At 43.4% G+C, this 14,983-nt stretch overlaps 1 protein-coding gene across 1 annotated transcript; it reads right to left on the reverse strand.

The window, feature by feature from the left end:
* Positions 1 to 2,261: 2,261 nt before the first annotated feature.
* Positions 2,262 to 13,247, reverse strand: elac2 (elaC ribonuclease Z 2). The gene is made up of 24 exons (XM_069165219.1): positions 13,039 to 13,247; positions 12,466 to 12,516; positions 12,300 to 12,370; positions 11,737 to 11,801; positions 11,591 to 11,648; positions 11,421 to 11,489; positions 11,200 to 11,331; positions 10,972 to 11,027; positions 10,804 to 10,862; positions 10,158 to 10,230; positions 9,957 to 10,069; positions 9,774 to 9,872; positions 9,395 to 9,533; positions 8,124 to 8,209; positions 7,677 to 7,798; positions 7,467 to 7,566; positions 5,768 to 5,906; positions 5,654 to 5,692; positions 5,443 to 5,552; positions 4,926 to 5,025; positions 4,719 to 4,839; positions 4,201 to 4,279; positions 3,755 to 3,899; positions 2,262 to 2,692 (listed from the first exon to the last, which is right to left on the reverse strand). The coding sequence occupies exons 1-24, from the start codon at positions 13,245 to 13,247 to the stop codon at positions 2,462 to 2,464; spliced, it is 2,466 nt and encodes an 821-aa protein (XP_069021320.1). The 3' UTR covers positions 2,262 to 2,461.
* Between the last annotated feature and the right edge of the window lie 1,736 nt (positions 13,248 to 14,983).

The raw sequence follows: 14,983 nt of genomic DNA on the forward strand, positions 1-14,983 counted from the left end.
TGTTGGTTTACCGAGGGGGAAGGTAATTTACCACGGCGGCGGTCGGCGGCCTGCGGATTGCGGGATCGGTTCCTCCAAACATATTCCCTAAGTCTCCTCTCCCCGTGGGTTTTGTTTGTCTGAGAAATGGAGCTCCCCGATACGACGCGGGTTAATGGAGGTTTAGTTTGTGGATGGAAAAAATCACACCTCGTCCAAACACCTTTTCCAGACTCCGCCGGAGGCTTTTCAAAGGTGATGTCGTGCCCTCGGTCGGAGCTGATGTTTTGCTTTGTTGGATTCCAGTGCAGATGACGTCCCCCTCGACCGAGACCTTCGGGACAGCAGCTCAGGATCGGGAGGACATCGCACGGTCCCGGAAACTCCAGGCTTCTTGCCCGTTTCTGACTTGCGGGTGTCGCGGTCTCAATTAGTTCGAGATCCCCGTTTCCGCGCAGATCTCCGGGACCACATGGATCGTTCGTGGAGTTCGAACCCCGTTAGTCCAGATCCGAGGTAACCCTTTAAAACAACCGCCGTCCGAGAGGTTTCTAAACTAAACGTCGACAGTAAATCAGATGAAATAACGGGCAAAACTACAAAGCAAACACAAATAAATTGTATTAAACTGGAACCAAATCTTTCAATGGATACCACAGAAGTTAGTGAGATGACTGGGGGAAAAAAAGAAAAGCAGGCCAGTGAAGCCTCGGGTGGTTTTTTTTCAATACAGCACGATTGAATTGTTCCTTCAATATTCGTATCGCAGGCGGTCCGCCGGCGGTCGAGCGACAATTAGGTTCCATCAATCGACCATTTTGACCGGGCGATGCTTATGTCAAAACCTCATTTCTGCCTCCTCCGATAGAAGCGGCCTCAGTGGCAGCAAAAAAAAAAAAAAAAAAAAACCCTAAAAATGGAGTCGGGATGGCTCAAGGGGGGAAATGCATCTTCATCTCACCGCTTCACACTCCAGAAAATAGGCTAATCGCAGAGCCACCGCTCGACCCGCTAATCTCCCAAAACTCCCATTTACCTCGGGAGTTCTGGCACCTGTCTTATCTCCGGAGAGCGAAGGGGGATCCTCTCGGGCGGGTCCTTTGAATTTAGAGTAGAACCACACCTGATAATAAATTCCCCATTTTAACCCGGGCCAGCGAGAAAGAAAGGCGGGTGGGGAAAAAAAATACAGCAAGGCGGCGGTAAATGTTTTCTCTTGGGGTGTGGCGGGGGTGTGTGTGTGTGTGTGGGGGGGGGGGGGGGTACTTCCTCTCTGTAATTGAAAGGTCAAGCCTTGACATCAAACTTCATCCATGCCTGCAGAGTGAGTGTGTGTGCATGTGTCATATATCAACTCAAAAGGGTAACATTTCCAACAAACCGCACGACATTAAGCATGTTTCCCGTGCCAACACCGAGGAGTCAATATCTCCTCATGGTTTTTAACAACACGTCTGACCCCGGCGACGGCTGCAGTCTCTCCCCGTTGATACTGAGCCGAGGCCATCCCTGCAGCCACCGCTCCCTCAAGTGGCAAAAGATAATAAGCCGCTGTTCTGTTCGTGAGCGACATCACCGTGGCTGGCTGATCTCTTTCCTTTCGGCCTGGGTAACAGGTCGGCATGAACTTTTGATGGCTCACTGCAGCCCCCGTGTGGACGGGTGGGGAACTTCTCAATCTTTACATATGTAACTCGCCCTCAGCTGGTTTGAGTTTGTTATCTTTCCAAATAATCCCCAAAAATTAAATAAGAGAGAGGAAAAAATAGACATATACAAGAGAGAAAATATAAAATCTCGACTTAATTGGACACTAGTTTTGATCTGATGCTGGAAAACTAAGTACACCGTGCTAATTTCAAACAGTAGAATAATCAATGAGTAAAAATAAACATCGATCTTTAGTCCAAACCGATACAGGACCAGTTAAAGCAACTACGAAATGAGCTTTGAAAGATCAACAATCAACAAAAATAACAAAAAAAATTAAATTAAAACGATCTGTTTCATAAAACCTAAATCACCTAAAAATAAGAAGAAGGGGGAAAAAAAGATTAAATCTTTTAAAAACAATCTGCTGCTGCTTTAAAACTAGTTAGCAAATCAATCAACACGGTCAAAACGGACCATCAAAACTTCTGGATAAATAGATTTATCATAGATGTTTTCATTTTGAATGTTTTATCAAGTCAGTTGTTTTGACTGTGTTTTTTAAAGCCCTGAGACGCTTCGGCTAAACTCCAGATTCAGATGACAGATTACACGACTGGTATGAAACCGAGCGGTGTCGTATTGCTGCTTTATTCCTTTTTCACAACAAAACAAAAGTCAGAGTTAAGATTAGCGCACTGCAAAAAGCAAAGTATACATTTTCTTCAGTCGAACCACACAAGCTAAATAAAAATCTCAAGGTCATTTAAATACAACTCAGGACGCACTCGTGTAAAAGTCCTTTTCTCTGATTTAATGAAACGCTGTTTGATCAGCTGGTTTTCAGCCTCTTCATTTCCACGTCGTTCATCGTCGCTTCCGCTTGGTCTCTTTTGGCCCCTCGGCCGACCTCCGACCCCCCGGCCGCCTCCGAGCTGCTTCCCCTCGGATGTTTCAGCTCCCTCCTCCCCCTCCTCTCCTCCATCTCACCGATCTCTTCGGCAAAGAGGGTTTTGAGTGCTGGAATGAGTCTCGGGAGGATTTTAAAGTCTCCAAAGCGAATCTGGGAGAAAAAGAGAACGTGAACATTTTATTATTTAGAAGTATTTCTTGTTTCAATGTTTCTTTTTTTTCTATTTATGATGTTTTGTTCAGCAATTTATCTGAATTTTATCCTTTTAACTTACCTTTTTTAGGTCATTTTCTATATACAGACTGTCAATGTTAAATTCCTTTTTCTTTTTTTTTAAGCACTAAGAATCTTCTTTTTGTCAGAAGTTTAAAATCCTTTACTTCAAATAAAATTATTGGAAATAGTAGTTTGACGTCCCAGTTTTCAAAATACATTTGTTTGGGGAACTTTCAAATGAACGTCCAGCAGTAAAAAATTGTTTTTTTTAAAAAAAGATAAAGAAAAGCTTATTACTGTATAAATGGTTCGTTATAAATGTTAACAAGTGAAATTGCGATGTTAGAGTAAATTAAATGGTGCACTCATTAATCAAAGTTTTTCATGTGGTCAATTCAGATACTAAAACATGATGCTTCCAATTTACATTATCTTTACAATACGCATGTGTTTTTTGGAACATTTATAACAATATTGTCTGAATAGTGTAGTTTCTTATTATTATATTTCCTGACGTAGTTCAGAAAATGATCGGTGAATATGTAATACCAGATTTGATACTTGAAAGTTTCTTATATATTTCAGTCTCAAGCTGAGAAGTTAGACCTCTGCTGAACTGACGTCGAGGAGACGGTAAGAGGCTTGTTAGAGCTAATCAGAGCGTTTCTGTTACCACAGAAGTAAACAAACTGTGGAGGAACGAGCTCCGTGGGGAAGAAAGAAGAGTCAAAACGCAGAAGACGTCATGTGAAAACTTTAAATTGAAGGACGGCTGGAGGATTTTTCTGTCTGATTGGAGAGATGATAGAAGTTCATCTGGAGCTTTTGTGGAGCCGCTAGCGACCCCTAGAGGCAAACCGAACACTGCAGCTGGTGTGCAAACGGTGCATTCGGGTGCAACTGCATAGCCCGGGAGAAAAGACATCTCTATTCTGAAGCGTCACCAATCAGACCGTCAAAACATCCAATCGCACGTGACCGCTTCCGCTCGCTCACCCTCATGTGGTCGAACGATATTCCCACGCGGTCGTTGAAGTCCTCGTTGAAGAGCGGGATCTTGGCGTAACGTTGGCTGAAGTGGTTCAGCATGATGAAGTCGGCGTTCATCTTCATGCCGATGCCGATGGCCTGAGAGGTCGTGCTGTCGTGCGAAAGAAAATAAAAACGCAGAGGATAAAGTCAGATTGACGTTTCGAGGAGAGAAAGTTTCGCTGGGAATATTGTTGTCGGAGACATTAAAAGATGCTTTTTGTGAAGAAGCTGCCTCCATAAAAGCGCCGTCGATATCTGAGGAGAGAAATTTAACGATGCACTCAGAAAATAACTAGCACAGAACGGGGGACTCTTTTGCCGGCTGACAACAGCTTTCTTTTCTTTTTCTTTTTTTTCTCCTTCTTCATCGCAGTAAATCTCATTACAGCACCACAGTTTGTTTTTCTCACCTGTGCCTTTTCTCCACAGCTTCCTCCTCCAGCTCATCTTCCAGCGTGGCCTCGTGGATTAGTAAGGTTGCATTCTTTCCTGCAAAAAAAAAAAAAAAAAAAAACCAAACCTGAATCGCAGACAACGACTCACTCTTCCCGTCACCACGCCCCCTCCCCCCCCGCAGGAAATCAATCAGGTCGTCGGTGTAATCAAGCGCCGGCACGCCCCTGTTTTGTCCGGCCGTCTCCGGGAGGCTTTTGCTTGGAAAGAATCCAGCCGAGCAATTTTAGAAGAGTCAATGAAGTGGGATCCCGCAGGAACCATTAGAGGAGGCTGCCAGCGGCCGAGACAGATAGATGGCACTAAGAAGTATCGGATAAATTATTCAGGACGACCCCCGTGGAGTCGAGCCGCGGCTGCGATACGAATCGCCGGAAATATCAAAAGGCCGACGCTCGATTTGCCGTTACGCGAGTCGAGCGTCGGATCCACTCCGGCGGCAACGTGGACTTTAATCGCGCCGAGTGCTACTGACCGATGTGCACGAAGGCGTCGCAGGGCATGGTGTCTCCGGAGAAGGCCAGCTTCCAGCCCGACTTGTGGTCGAAGCTGCAGGCGAAGGCGTTCTTGCAGTGGCGCACCGTGCACGTCCGGAACTGGAACAACAACAAAAACAATGAGCGACTTCTTAAAAAGGTTTTAAAAAACAGCGAGAGATGTGAAATACAAAACGGCCGCAGACCCGCTCCAGATCGTTCTTCTTCAGCAGACTCTGGATGAAGGACTTCGTCCTCTGCTTGGGCGCCTCGGCGCCGTCACACAGGAATCTGTTCGGAACGAGGCTGGAAAACAAAACAGACGTCACGAAGGAGCAACGCCCGGCTGAAAAACTCACGTCTCCATATTCACCTTTGACCCCACTCAGACACCAGTAGAATTAAGCTGGAAAATTTGTTTTTTTTAGTGTTTATATAGTTTTTGTACCGACACACTCATATTTTCTTATATTCACAATCTATTTTCAATCTTGTTTGTTTTAATGCTGCTGCCAAACAAAAAAATTGCGGCCCAACGAATGGCACCAAAAATGACAAAAAAACTGCTGAAAGCATGATGTGGAAAAACTATATGTCAAGTAAACGAGCACAAAAATACAGGAGACTATGAACGGTTTGACTTTCACTGAACTTCTCAAATATTCCAGGAGCACGCAGGAGACATTTAGGCTTTTATTTTGAAAGGTCTTTGCGTCCACGTACTTGATGTGACTGAGGATCTCCTGGCAGTGGTTGTGGTACTGGTGGAGCCACGTCATGATCTGAACCGGAGCCACCAGGTAGACGGGGCCGAACGCCTTTCCCAGGGTCGCCTGGAGACAATCGTACGTAAAAAGACGAGATTTAGTTTCATCAAACAGCATAAAAAAAAAAAAAAAAAAAAAAAAAAAAGACTTATTTTTCTCCAACGTACCAGCGCCCTCTCTCTCTGGTACAGCAGGTTCAGGAGCCCCTGAAAACAGAAGGACGTCAGCGTTGATGGTTTTGTTTTCACGAGTCGGTATATTATGGCTTTCGCCTTGCTCACCGTGTGATGGTCGGCGTGCAGGTGCGACACGAAGACGGTGGAGATCTTGGCCAGAGCGTCGTCCACGCCGTCGCCGTAGTGTCTGCAGAGCTGCCCGAAGGTTCCCTCGCCGCAGTCCAGCAGCAGCGACTGGGTCGGGCTTTGAGAAAAGGACGGTTCATTAAAAAAAAAATACAGCAAAACAGGAAGGACTGCAACTGTCCCTCTGAGCTCTCACTGGTTTTGTTACGGCCCGAGCACCGAATAGTGCGAAAGTCGTATTGTTATTAGAGCCCAAGCACCGAATGGTGCAAAAGTCGTATTGTTATGAGAGCCCGAGCACCGAATGGTGCGAAAGTCGTATTGTTATGAGAGCCCGAGCACCGAATGGTGCGAAAGTCGTATTGTTATGAGAGCCCGAGCACCGAATGGTGCGAAAGTCGTATTGTTATTAGAGCCCGAGCACCGAATAGTGCGAATGTCGTATTGTTATTAGAGCCCGAGCACCGAATGGTGCAAAAGTCGTATTGTTATTAGAGCCCGAGCACTGAATGGTGCGAAAGTCGCATTGTTATGAGAGCCCGAGCACTGAATGGTGCGAAAGTCGTATTGTTATTAGAGCCCGAGCACCGAATAGTGCGAAAGTCGTATTGTTATTAGAGCCCGAGCACCGAATGGTGCGAAAGCCCGATTATTATTTAAGGAAAAGTTGTTAAAAGATTTTCGCTTTTGTTGAATGGTGTTGACTGTGGCGTGGCGGCCATTTTGAGCGGTTTAAACGATTTCAGCGGAGAAAACGGAACAAACACGTCTCGGAGACTCGCTTCTGTGATCGATCGGCGCCGGACAGACGGCAAAACTGTTGTTTACATCATCCGTTCGTGGGTCCAGCGTTGTGTGATGAAGTCCTGTTTAAACATTATTGACGACAGACGAATCAACAACAAACTGACCTCCATTAGAGGAGGATTTACTGCAGGCTGAGGCTACTTGCTCCTAATCAACTGGCAGCTCGGTGTATTTTAAAGAATCTAACGATGAAGTTATAAAAAAAAAGTAAACGGAAAAAAAAAAAATCGTCATTCAGGCCAAATATCAAATATCTGACTGAATAACAGATAATAATAATAATAAAAAAAAAATGTCTGTCCAGATTTGATATTTTATGCTCTTTATATTGCTCTGGAGAAAAACAATGACAGACTACTGATTTTAACAAAGAAAAAAATCCATCCAACAGAACAGTCGAGGGGGAGATCTATAGGAGTGTAACCATGGCAACAAGCGTGTGCATCAACTCATCGAGAGCCTCTGCTGAGAGGATGGGGAGAACTCACAGAATATGTTTTCAGGTTGTCAAATGTTCACTTCTGGCTCAGATATGAACTGTTTAGATGTTGGGGGTCAAAGGTCACCGTGACCTCACGTCCTCCCCGTTTCTTCAGGAACGCCCTGTGAGGGACCGTCTTCAAATTTGGCACAAACGATCACTTGGACGCAAGATCGACGTGCATAGATTTTGGGAAATCAAAAGGTCAAGCTCGATATGACCTCCAATCCAATTCTTCTTTGAATTTGGGGGTCAAAGGTCACTGGACAGAGATGCACGTGAACTACAACTTCAGTGGTGGGAATTTTTTGTTAAAACACTAATTATTTTACTGTTTCCATGACATGGAGGAAATCTTTTTTTTTTTTTTTTTGTCAGACAGACTCGTACCTGATATTAACCAAAGTGCTGCTGACGTTCCTGATCTTCATCGGGAGGGCGGATCCGGTTCCTAGGAAAACCACCTCGGGGTAGTTTTGTCCTCCACCTTCTGGGAGAAAAAAAAATAAAATCTTTACTTACACCATCACAGAAGAAACAAACAAAAAAAAAGAAATAAAAAAAGTCTCTAATTTGAAACGTCCTCCTCTCAGAACCGACCGGACATCTCGGCGGCGTCAGCGGAGCAAATCTTCCTGCACTCGTCCACTTCCTCCAGAAAGTTCGGGACCTCAGAAGCTTCTTTCACAAACTCCTCGGCGTTGCAGGAAGGGATGGCGTCTCTAACAAACGAGACACACGGAGAGTGAGGAAGACACACATCACTGCCTGCAGACAAACACTGCCGGGGAAAAAAAAACAAACAAATAAAACAGAGCCGACCTTGATGTGCGGTTCTTGACAGAAAAAAAAAAAAAAATACAGAACGAGGAAACGCTGACACTTGTAAGACGAGGTTAAAAAAAGAAAAAGAAAAAAAAAGAAGAAGAGTGGAGAAGAAAGCGCTCGAGTGCAATAGTCCGTTCCAGATTGTTTTCCGTGACGAGGCGGCGCTCCGAGCTGCAGAGTAACGGCGGCTAAATTGGGGGGATTGAAGGTCGAACTGACCTTTGCCACTCCCTCACGGGTCGGAGCTGGAACTTCAGCAGACACTCGGCTCTGACGTTTGGGACGTGTAACGCAGCCGGAGGCTCCTGGAGGAAACAAACAAACAAACAAACAAACAAACAACAAAAAAAGACACACAAAAAGCATTCATCACTTTGTGAACATTGTAACTCTCAGCGTTAAAAGTCAGGACGTCTCAGTTGCTGCTTCAAACGGTTGAACTTTTTTTTTTTTTTACTTTACAGCATTTTTAAAAAATGGATCAAAGTGGATTATTAAATCAGCAGAAGAACCCTTTAACCAAACGTATAGAATCACATTTTATATGAAGGAGCAAAATGACAACATACTTTACTAAGAAACAAACAAAAATTATTATTTTCCTTTTCGATAATCAGTCGAATTTGCGACACCGAGATATATTTAATGCACTTTTAGGAAGCTGTAAACAAAGAATAAATATGTTTTTGTAAATAGATAAACAACTTAAAAGCTTAATTGATGATAAAAACTTCAGTTTCAGCTTTGAACATTTGATTTGGGAACGAGAAAGACGAACGGGCCAAAAACCGAAGTTTCCGGTCACCATGGAAACACGCTGTGTGGAGATTTTTACGAAAGGTTATTACATTACATTTAGCTGACGCTTTTATCCAAAGCGACTCACAACAACCATCGGGAGCAATTTTTTAGGGTTCAGTGTCAGTCACTTAGGCATGTGGACAGGAGGAGCTGGGGATCGAACCACCAACCTTCCGATTAGTGTCCAACCCAACCTGCCGACTGAGTCACAGCCTCCCTGTCTCCACAGCCTCCATTTACTGTCATTTCATGTTTTATCAAAAAGAAGTATTAAATCAGTGGACAAACCCTTTAATCAAAACACAGAATTACATTTCTTGTGACAACGTATTTTACAAAGAAACAAAACTAATTATTGTTTTCCTTTTTGATTAACTTTTTTTAAATTATTAGGTTTCCAAGACGCCTAAATATATTTAATTCAAATTTAGGTACCTATAAATAGAACACAAATTAGGTTTTTTTTCTTTACTTGATAAATGACTTTTCTGCTTCATTAATTTTAAAAAACATTTGATGCATTTCCCCGAATCTGCAAGTCTGCAGCAGAAAAAGGAAAAGAGAAAGAAAGACGAACGAGCCGGATTCAACGGTGTGACTCTTCATCGTGTCAACGTGTGTGTGTGTGTGTGTGGATTTAGTTATTAAAAGTGTCGGATTAAAATCTGTCCGTCAGCGTGTTTTGTCACCTTCGCTCCGAAGGCCTTCAGCTGGGGGAAGATGTGCGGGTGGATCATGTTGAGCTGAATCTGGATCTTGTGACTCCGGACGTTGTGGACCGTGGACACGTGTTCGTTGAGGATCAGGTGCTCCGTCGTCGAGGGAAACCTGCAGAGGCAGAGAGACACACACACACACACACACACACACACAGTCATGAAGTGCTTCAAGGACCAATACAGGAGATCCATCTTCCATGCTGATGTAACGAAAAAAATTTAGGATTAATAAAGTCTATCTATCTATCTATCTATCTATCTATCTATCCATCCATCCATCCATCCATCCATCTATTAATCCATCCATCCCCTCACCCGCCCTTCTCCCCCCGAGTGAAGGACCACGAACCTCTCCATCCACTCTTTGTACCGATCCGTCTTCAAAACGGACTCCGGAGTCATGTGGACCACCAGCGCGGCGGCGTCTTCTGTTCCTCCCGAGTGGTATCTAAAAGTGGAATAAATGTCAATTCAGCTTCTCCCCCCCCGGAATTTTCTTTACATATTCAGCTCTTGATATTCAAACTCTCACCTCCTCAGCTGCTGATTGGCGCAGACGGCTTCCACGAACTCCTCCGACGGACACTCGACGATGACGAACACCGGTCCCGGGTCGGTGGGCGTGCAGACCTGCTCGGGTCGGATCTGCGGGACGACAGCGGCACAAGTGAGCGGAAACGGTTTCGGAGCTGCGGCCTCGTACGTGCGAGACGGGAAACGCGCAGGCAAGCACCTCTCTTCCTTCATACGTGACGCTCCTCCCGTCTTTCAGAGCGCTGATGAGCGGGCCGATGGCCGCCGTGCCTCTGGTGGAAGATCGGAGAGCAGTTCGTTAATTGTTAAAAAAAAAAAAACACCAAAAAAAAACAAGCTTAAACTTTGTGCAGATTTTTTTCTGTTTCAGTAAATTTAATTTCTTTTGAACTCTTAGTCGGAAATGTTTCACTATTTTCTGACCTTTGCTGCCAAAAACAAAACAATATTTTGATTCACCAAAAACATAATTTTAATGTAAAATAGCTGCAGTTTAAACTGAAGACAAAAAACTAAATATGAAAAGGTTTCATATTAAACATTCGTTAAATTTGACTCCAAGAGAGAATTTATTTATAATAAAAACTATTTAAAAAGTCAGTTTATACTAAAAAAAACAACAACAACATTTTAAGGAAATTATGATACACAAACAAAACCAACGCAAGAGTTTTCATTATTACTTTCCAAAAGGTCATAACAAACCAGCAACTAGAAAAACAGCTGGACGAGTTAACCGAGTTCAAAGGTTTTGCATTTACAAGCCGTGTTAAAGGTCATAAATGAGTGAAATCAAACAAATGGGAACACGTGTTCACTTTAAAAAAAAAAAAAAGAAAACTCACACGGGAAGTCCGAGATCTCGAGCCTGAGCCACCAAGAAGTTTCCTTTCTTTGGGTGAAGCTGTGAAAGTTTGACAGGCGGAGAAGAAAAAAAAACGTCAGAGACACACACACACACACACACACACACACACACACACACACACACACACACACACACACACACTTACCTTGCACATAAAAGCGACCACCAGCGACGGATCTCGAGCTGCCGTCCTTCTTTCGCCTGCAGGATGTTTGTTATTTATTCTTTGATTATATTTCATATTTATTCTTCATCTTTATTTATTCTCTATTTTTAATCTATTATTTATGTTATTATTGTTTTTTTTTTTACACCTTCATTAATTATACTCTGGTCTCTTATTTTGAAAATCCCCGCAGGATGTTTGTCTCACCTGGATCGTCTCTGTTGTTGTTGTTGTTGTTTTCGTTTGTGCACACGTCGTCGTTCTTCGGAGAACTGGGAACCGGGCTGCTGCCTCCCGACGACCTCGGGGAGCGTTCCCCGCCGTCGACCTTCGACTCGGCTTCTCAGAGCGGGAAAGAACAAAAAAAACCAAAAAAAACGAATCAGCTGACGAAGGAAAGTTTTCTCTGAAGACGAAAATCAACTCACCGAATATGGGAACCTGGTGGACCGTCATGGTGTCGTCGGAGTACGTCTCCTCGGTGTACGGTCGGACCGCTGCGGGGACAGACAGCCAGTAAATAATAACAATAATAATAATAATAACAACAACAATAATAAAAGGCGACTCCGATCGTGTCGAGGGAAGTGAGACGTACAGAGCTTGATGTCCTCCAGCGGTCCGGAGAACGACTTGATGGCGTTCAGGAAGTTTTCCTTGGAGCAGAAAACACAGCAGATTGGAAAAAGTGAGTCTTGCAGCTCTGTGCATTTTTTTTATTTTATTCTTTTCCAGTTTTCTCACCAGCTGTGGAGGTCCGGAGAGGACACACTCGGGGACGCCGGTGTCCTTCAGGGTCAGGATCATCCCTGCAGAGGACGAGACGGAGACGGACGCTCAGAGGACAGAAAACATGCAGCGGAAAAAAAAAAAATCATCAAAATAAGAAGTTTTTTTTGTGTGATTAAAAGGTAAAAAAATAAACGCTATATTTTCACCTGATATCCACGAATGAAGGAGTAAATTATACTTTTATTGTCGAACGCCACGGTCTCCTCAAAGGTTTCAAAATTATTGAATAAAAATACACATTTGTACGTTTCTCTACGCACAGAGGAGTCGAAAATAACCTGTCGTCCTTTAATGAAAAATCAGGAAACAATCAGAAAGTTTGAGGGTTTAGGAAACATTTCAAAGGACTTTCTGATGTGAAGCGTGTCTTTCTGCAGATTTTAGTTTTCAGGGATGAAAAACCAAACAGATAAATATTGGTTCCAGATATTTTCGTCGAGTCGAGCGCGCGTGTGTGTGTGTGTGTGTGTGTGTGTGTGTGTGTGTGTGTGTGTGTGTGTGTGTGTGAGATGGACCTGACAACCCGCCCACGTTCTCCCAGCTGAGTCGGGTCAGGAAGATGTTGTCCAAGCGAGCGGCTTTCAACCTGCCACACAGAAAACACGTCAGTTTTTCTTACACGCGTGTTTCCTGCGTGTTCACACGCGTGTTCACGCCGACGACACGTCTGAAGCCGCTTACTTGTGTTCCTGCATGAGCCTCTGCGTTCCTTCGCCGCAGTTGAACAGGTACCTGCAGCGGAGAGGAGGGGAGGGCGGGTTTACTGGAAAATATGGAAACGAGTAGCTCCGCCCCCCCAGAGATCTGATTGGTCAACTGGACATTTGGGAAATAAGCATCATGACGTCATCACTAGAAATATCACTCCACCTTCTCAATGGGAAAATATGATTGTAATTGAGCTTCATATACGTGATATAAGGTGGTTTTGAATTGTTCTAGGTCTATTAAATGTGACCCATTTGGTGAACTCGGGTCTCTTTTGGTCCTTGTTTTGTCCCTCCGAGCTTCCGTACTGTAAACACCACTACTTTTGATATTTAACTGTCCTATTATTTTCCACATTGCTACCAGTCCATTTTTTTCCCCCCAAGAAACAGAACTTTATTGAACAAGATGTAAATTTACATCTTGTTCAATAAAGTTCTTATAAAAAAAATAAATTTAAAAAAAAAAGCAGGAGACTTTCAGCTGCTGTTGTTGTTGTTATGATTTAAACGTGTTCACCGTGAGCCGTTTGTGTGTCCTCAGCACCTGTTGTACTCGGAGAAGACGTACAGGGACGCCGGGTTGTCTCTGCTCCCGGTACCGGCCACCTGCAGGTACACGGTGGACGGTCCCAGCTGCTCGCCCCGCTTGCTGCGGCTCTCTTTGATTTTGACGCGGCGCAGCGGCTCCTTCCGCGCGGCCTTCTTCGGGCCCGGCGGCCTCTGCTCCGGCAGGTCGTCGCCGTTGGTCGCCATGGTCCGGAGGAACCGGAACACTTTTGGAGAGACGGGAGGCGGATTGCGGCGCGCGAGTGTCGGAGGTACGGAGGAGAGAAAGAGCAGCGGGAAGCACCGGAGCGTCACATGCGCCGCACTCATACTAAAGACGTCCCTAAATCACGCGGAGCTGCTTTCTGAACGCTGTTGTTGTTGTTTTTTGCCTCGTTCCGCTGCACTTTAAGAGGTTGGTTAACACATGTGATGCTTTTTTTTTTTCCGGCATCTAATGATGACGTCGCTAGCTGTTAAAAGCTCATTGGTGTCTGGGTTTTGTTTGGCGGATCTGTGGGCCAATCACAGCCCGCATTCTGAGAGGGGGCGGGAGGGGAAAGGCGGGGAATAAAAAATACTACAAAATAAAACTAAAATGAAAAAGGAAATAATTCCTCATTGTTCCGCACTTGTTCAATTCAATTTTATTTTATTTAACCAGCACCAAATCACAACACAGGTTATTTCAAGGGCACTTAACACATTAAAGTCCTTACAGCAGAAATTTACAGCACTATACAGTGAAACCCCACAAATTCCTATAATATATTCTTATAAAATAACCGATGGAAAAAAAGATTTGTCTCTTCCTCCTGTTTGCATTGTGGCTCCGGAAAAGTCTCTTTGGGTTTCTCTCTTATTTGCAAGTGATTCCTTTTTGTTTTACTTTCCGCATCTAATTGACGAGTCCCCTGTGTCCTTATCTTGTGACCTCCAACCAACTCAGTATATACGAAAGCAGATACAAAGGGAATGGGGGTGACTGTCAAATGTTTGTCACACTGTATAAAAGCTGCCCTAACGGAGGAGATCTGGGAGCATTGCTGGACACCTCTGTTTGAGGGTGCATGTATTTGCTCCTTCTTGCAAGAATAAATGTCCGACGTGTTTGATTTTGAACCGAGCCTCCAACAATAACCTAAAACCTCCTGCTCTCTCAATAAAGCTTGTAAAAGATGTTTTAAGAGTAAATTGTAAGACATGAGAACCCAAAAACAAAACTTTTTTTAAAATATTTATGATCATCATTATTAGAGGTGACACTTTTACTATTATAGAATTAATATAGATTAAAAAAAAAAATTAAAAAAAAAACATTTTTAAATGAAGAAAAAAAACGTTATGGAATGTGAAATGTCAATAATTATATCTTAATATAAAAATGAGATTGTCAGCCTTATTACAGTCATAAAGTTCCCACAAAAAAACATCTAATCCAAGTTAATCAGAATTTTTTTTTTTTTTTATTTGGAAATGTATGTTTTTACTGGACAGGAATGGTTTGACAAAATTTTAATCTTAAAAGGTAACTTGAGTGAAGTCGTCAGACAAATGTAGTGAAGTAAAAAAAATAAAGTAGAATATTTCCCCTCTGAAAAGTGGAAGAATAAGATGCATAAAAATGGAAATACTCAAGTCAAGTGTCCACATACTTTTGGCTACGTATAACATCTTAATATCGAGTTCAATCAAAAAGTGTCTGCTCATTTTATTTTGAAAATTAACCAGTCCTACTTGAAAGCATCTCCTGCTGGTCAGCTGGTTCCATCATGAAACAATCAGGATACACAGACACCGTTTTCATAAAATAAAGAGACAGACGACAACCTTCTCTCTTCTCTTTCTCTCTTTTTTTTTATTTTTTTATTCGTACATCAGCAACAGTCGGACCGAAACCCGACACCTTTTTAAAACCGCTTTCCCGCCCAAAAGAGAAGCAC

Source organism: Embiotoca jacksoni, unplaced genomic scaffold (genome assembly GCF_022577435.1).
Source record: "Embiotoca jacksoni isolate LCO1_2020_lvr unplaced genomic scaffold, fEmbJac1.0.p SCAF_34, whole genome shotgun sequence".
Lineage (NCBI taxonomy): Eukaryota > Metazoa > Chordata > Actinopteri > Embiotocidae > Embiotoca > Embiotoca jacksoni.

Bases quoted from the DNA above. Each gene is read 5' to 3' on its own strand.
- elac2 (XM_069165219.1), bottom strand. From the start codon at position 13,247: ATGGCGACCAACGGCGACGACCTGCCGGAGCAGAGGCCGCCGGGCCCG. The intron at 9,534-9,773 runs GTTCGTGGTCCT...CTGCCTCTGCAG, and splicing joins TACAAAGAGTGGATGGAGAG to GTTTCCCTCGACGACGGAGC. The intron at 4,840-4,925 runs GTCTGCGGCCGT...TTGTTGTTCCAG, and splicing joins AGAAGAACGATCTGGAGCGG to TTCCGGACGTGCACGGTGCG.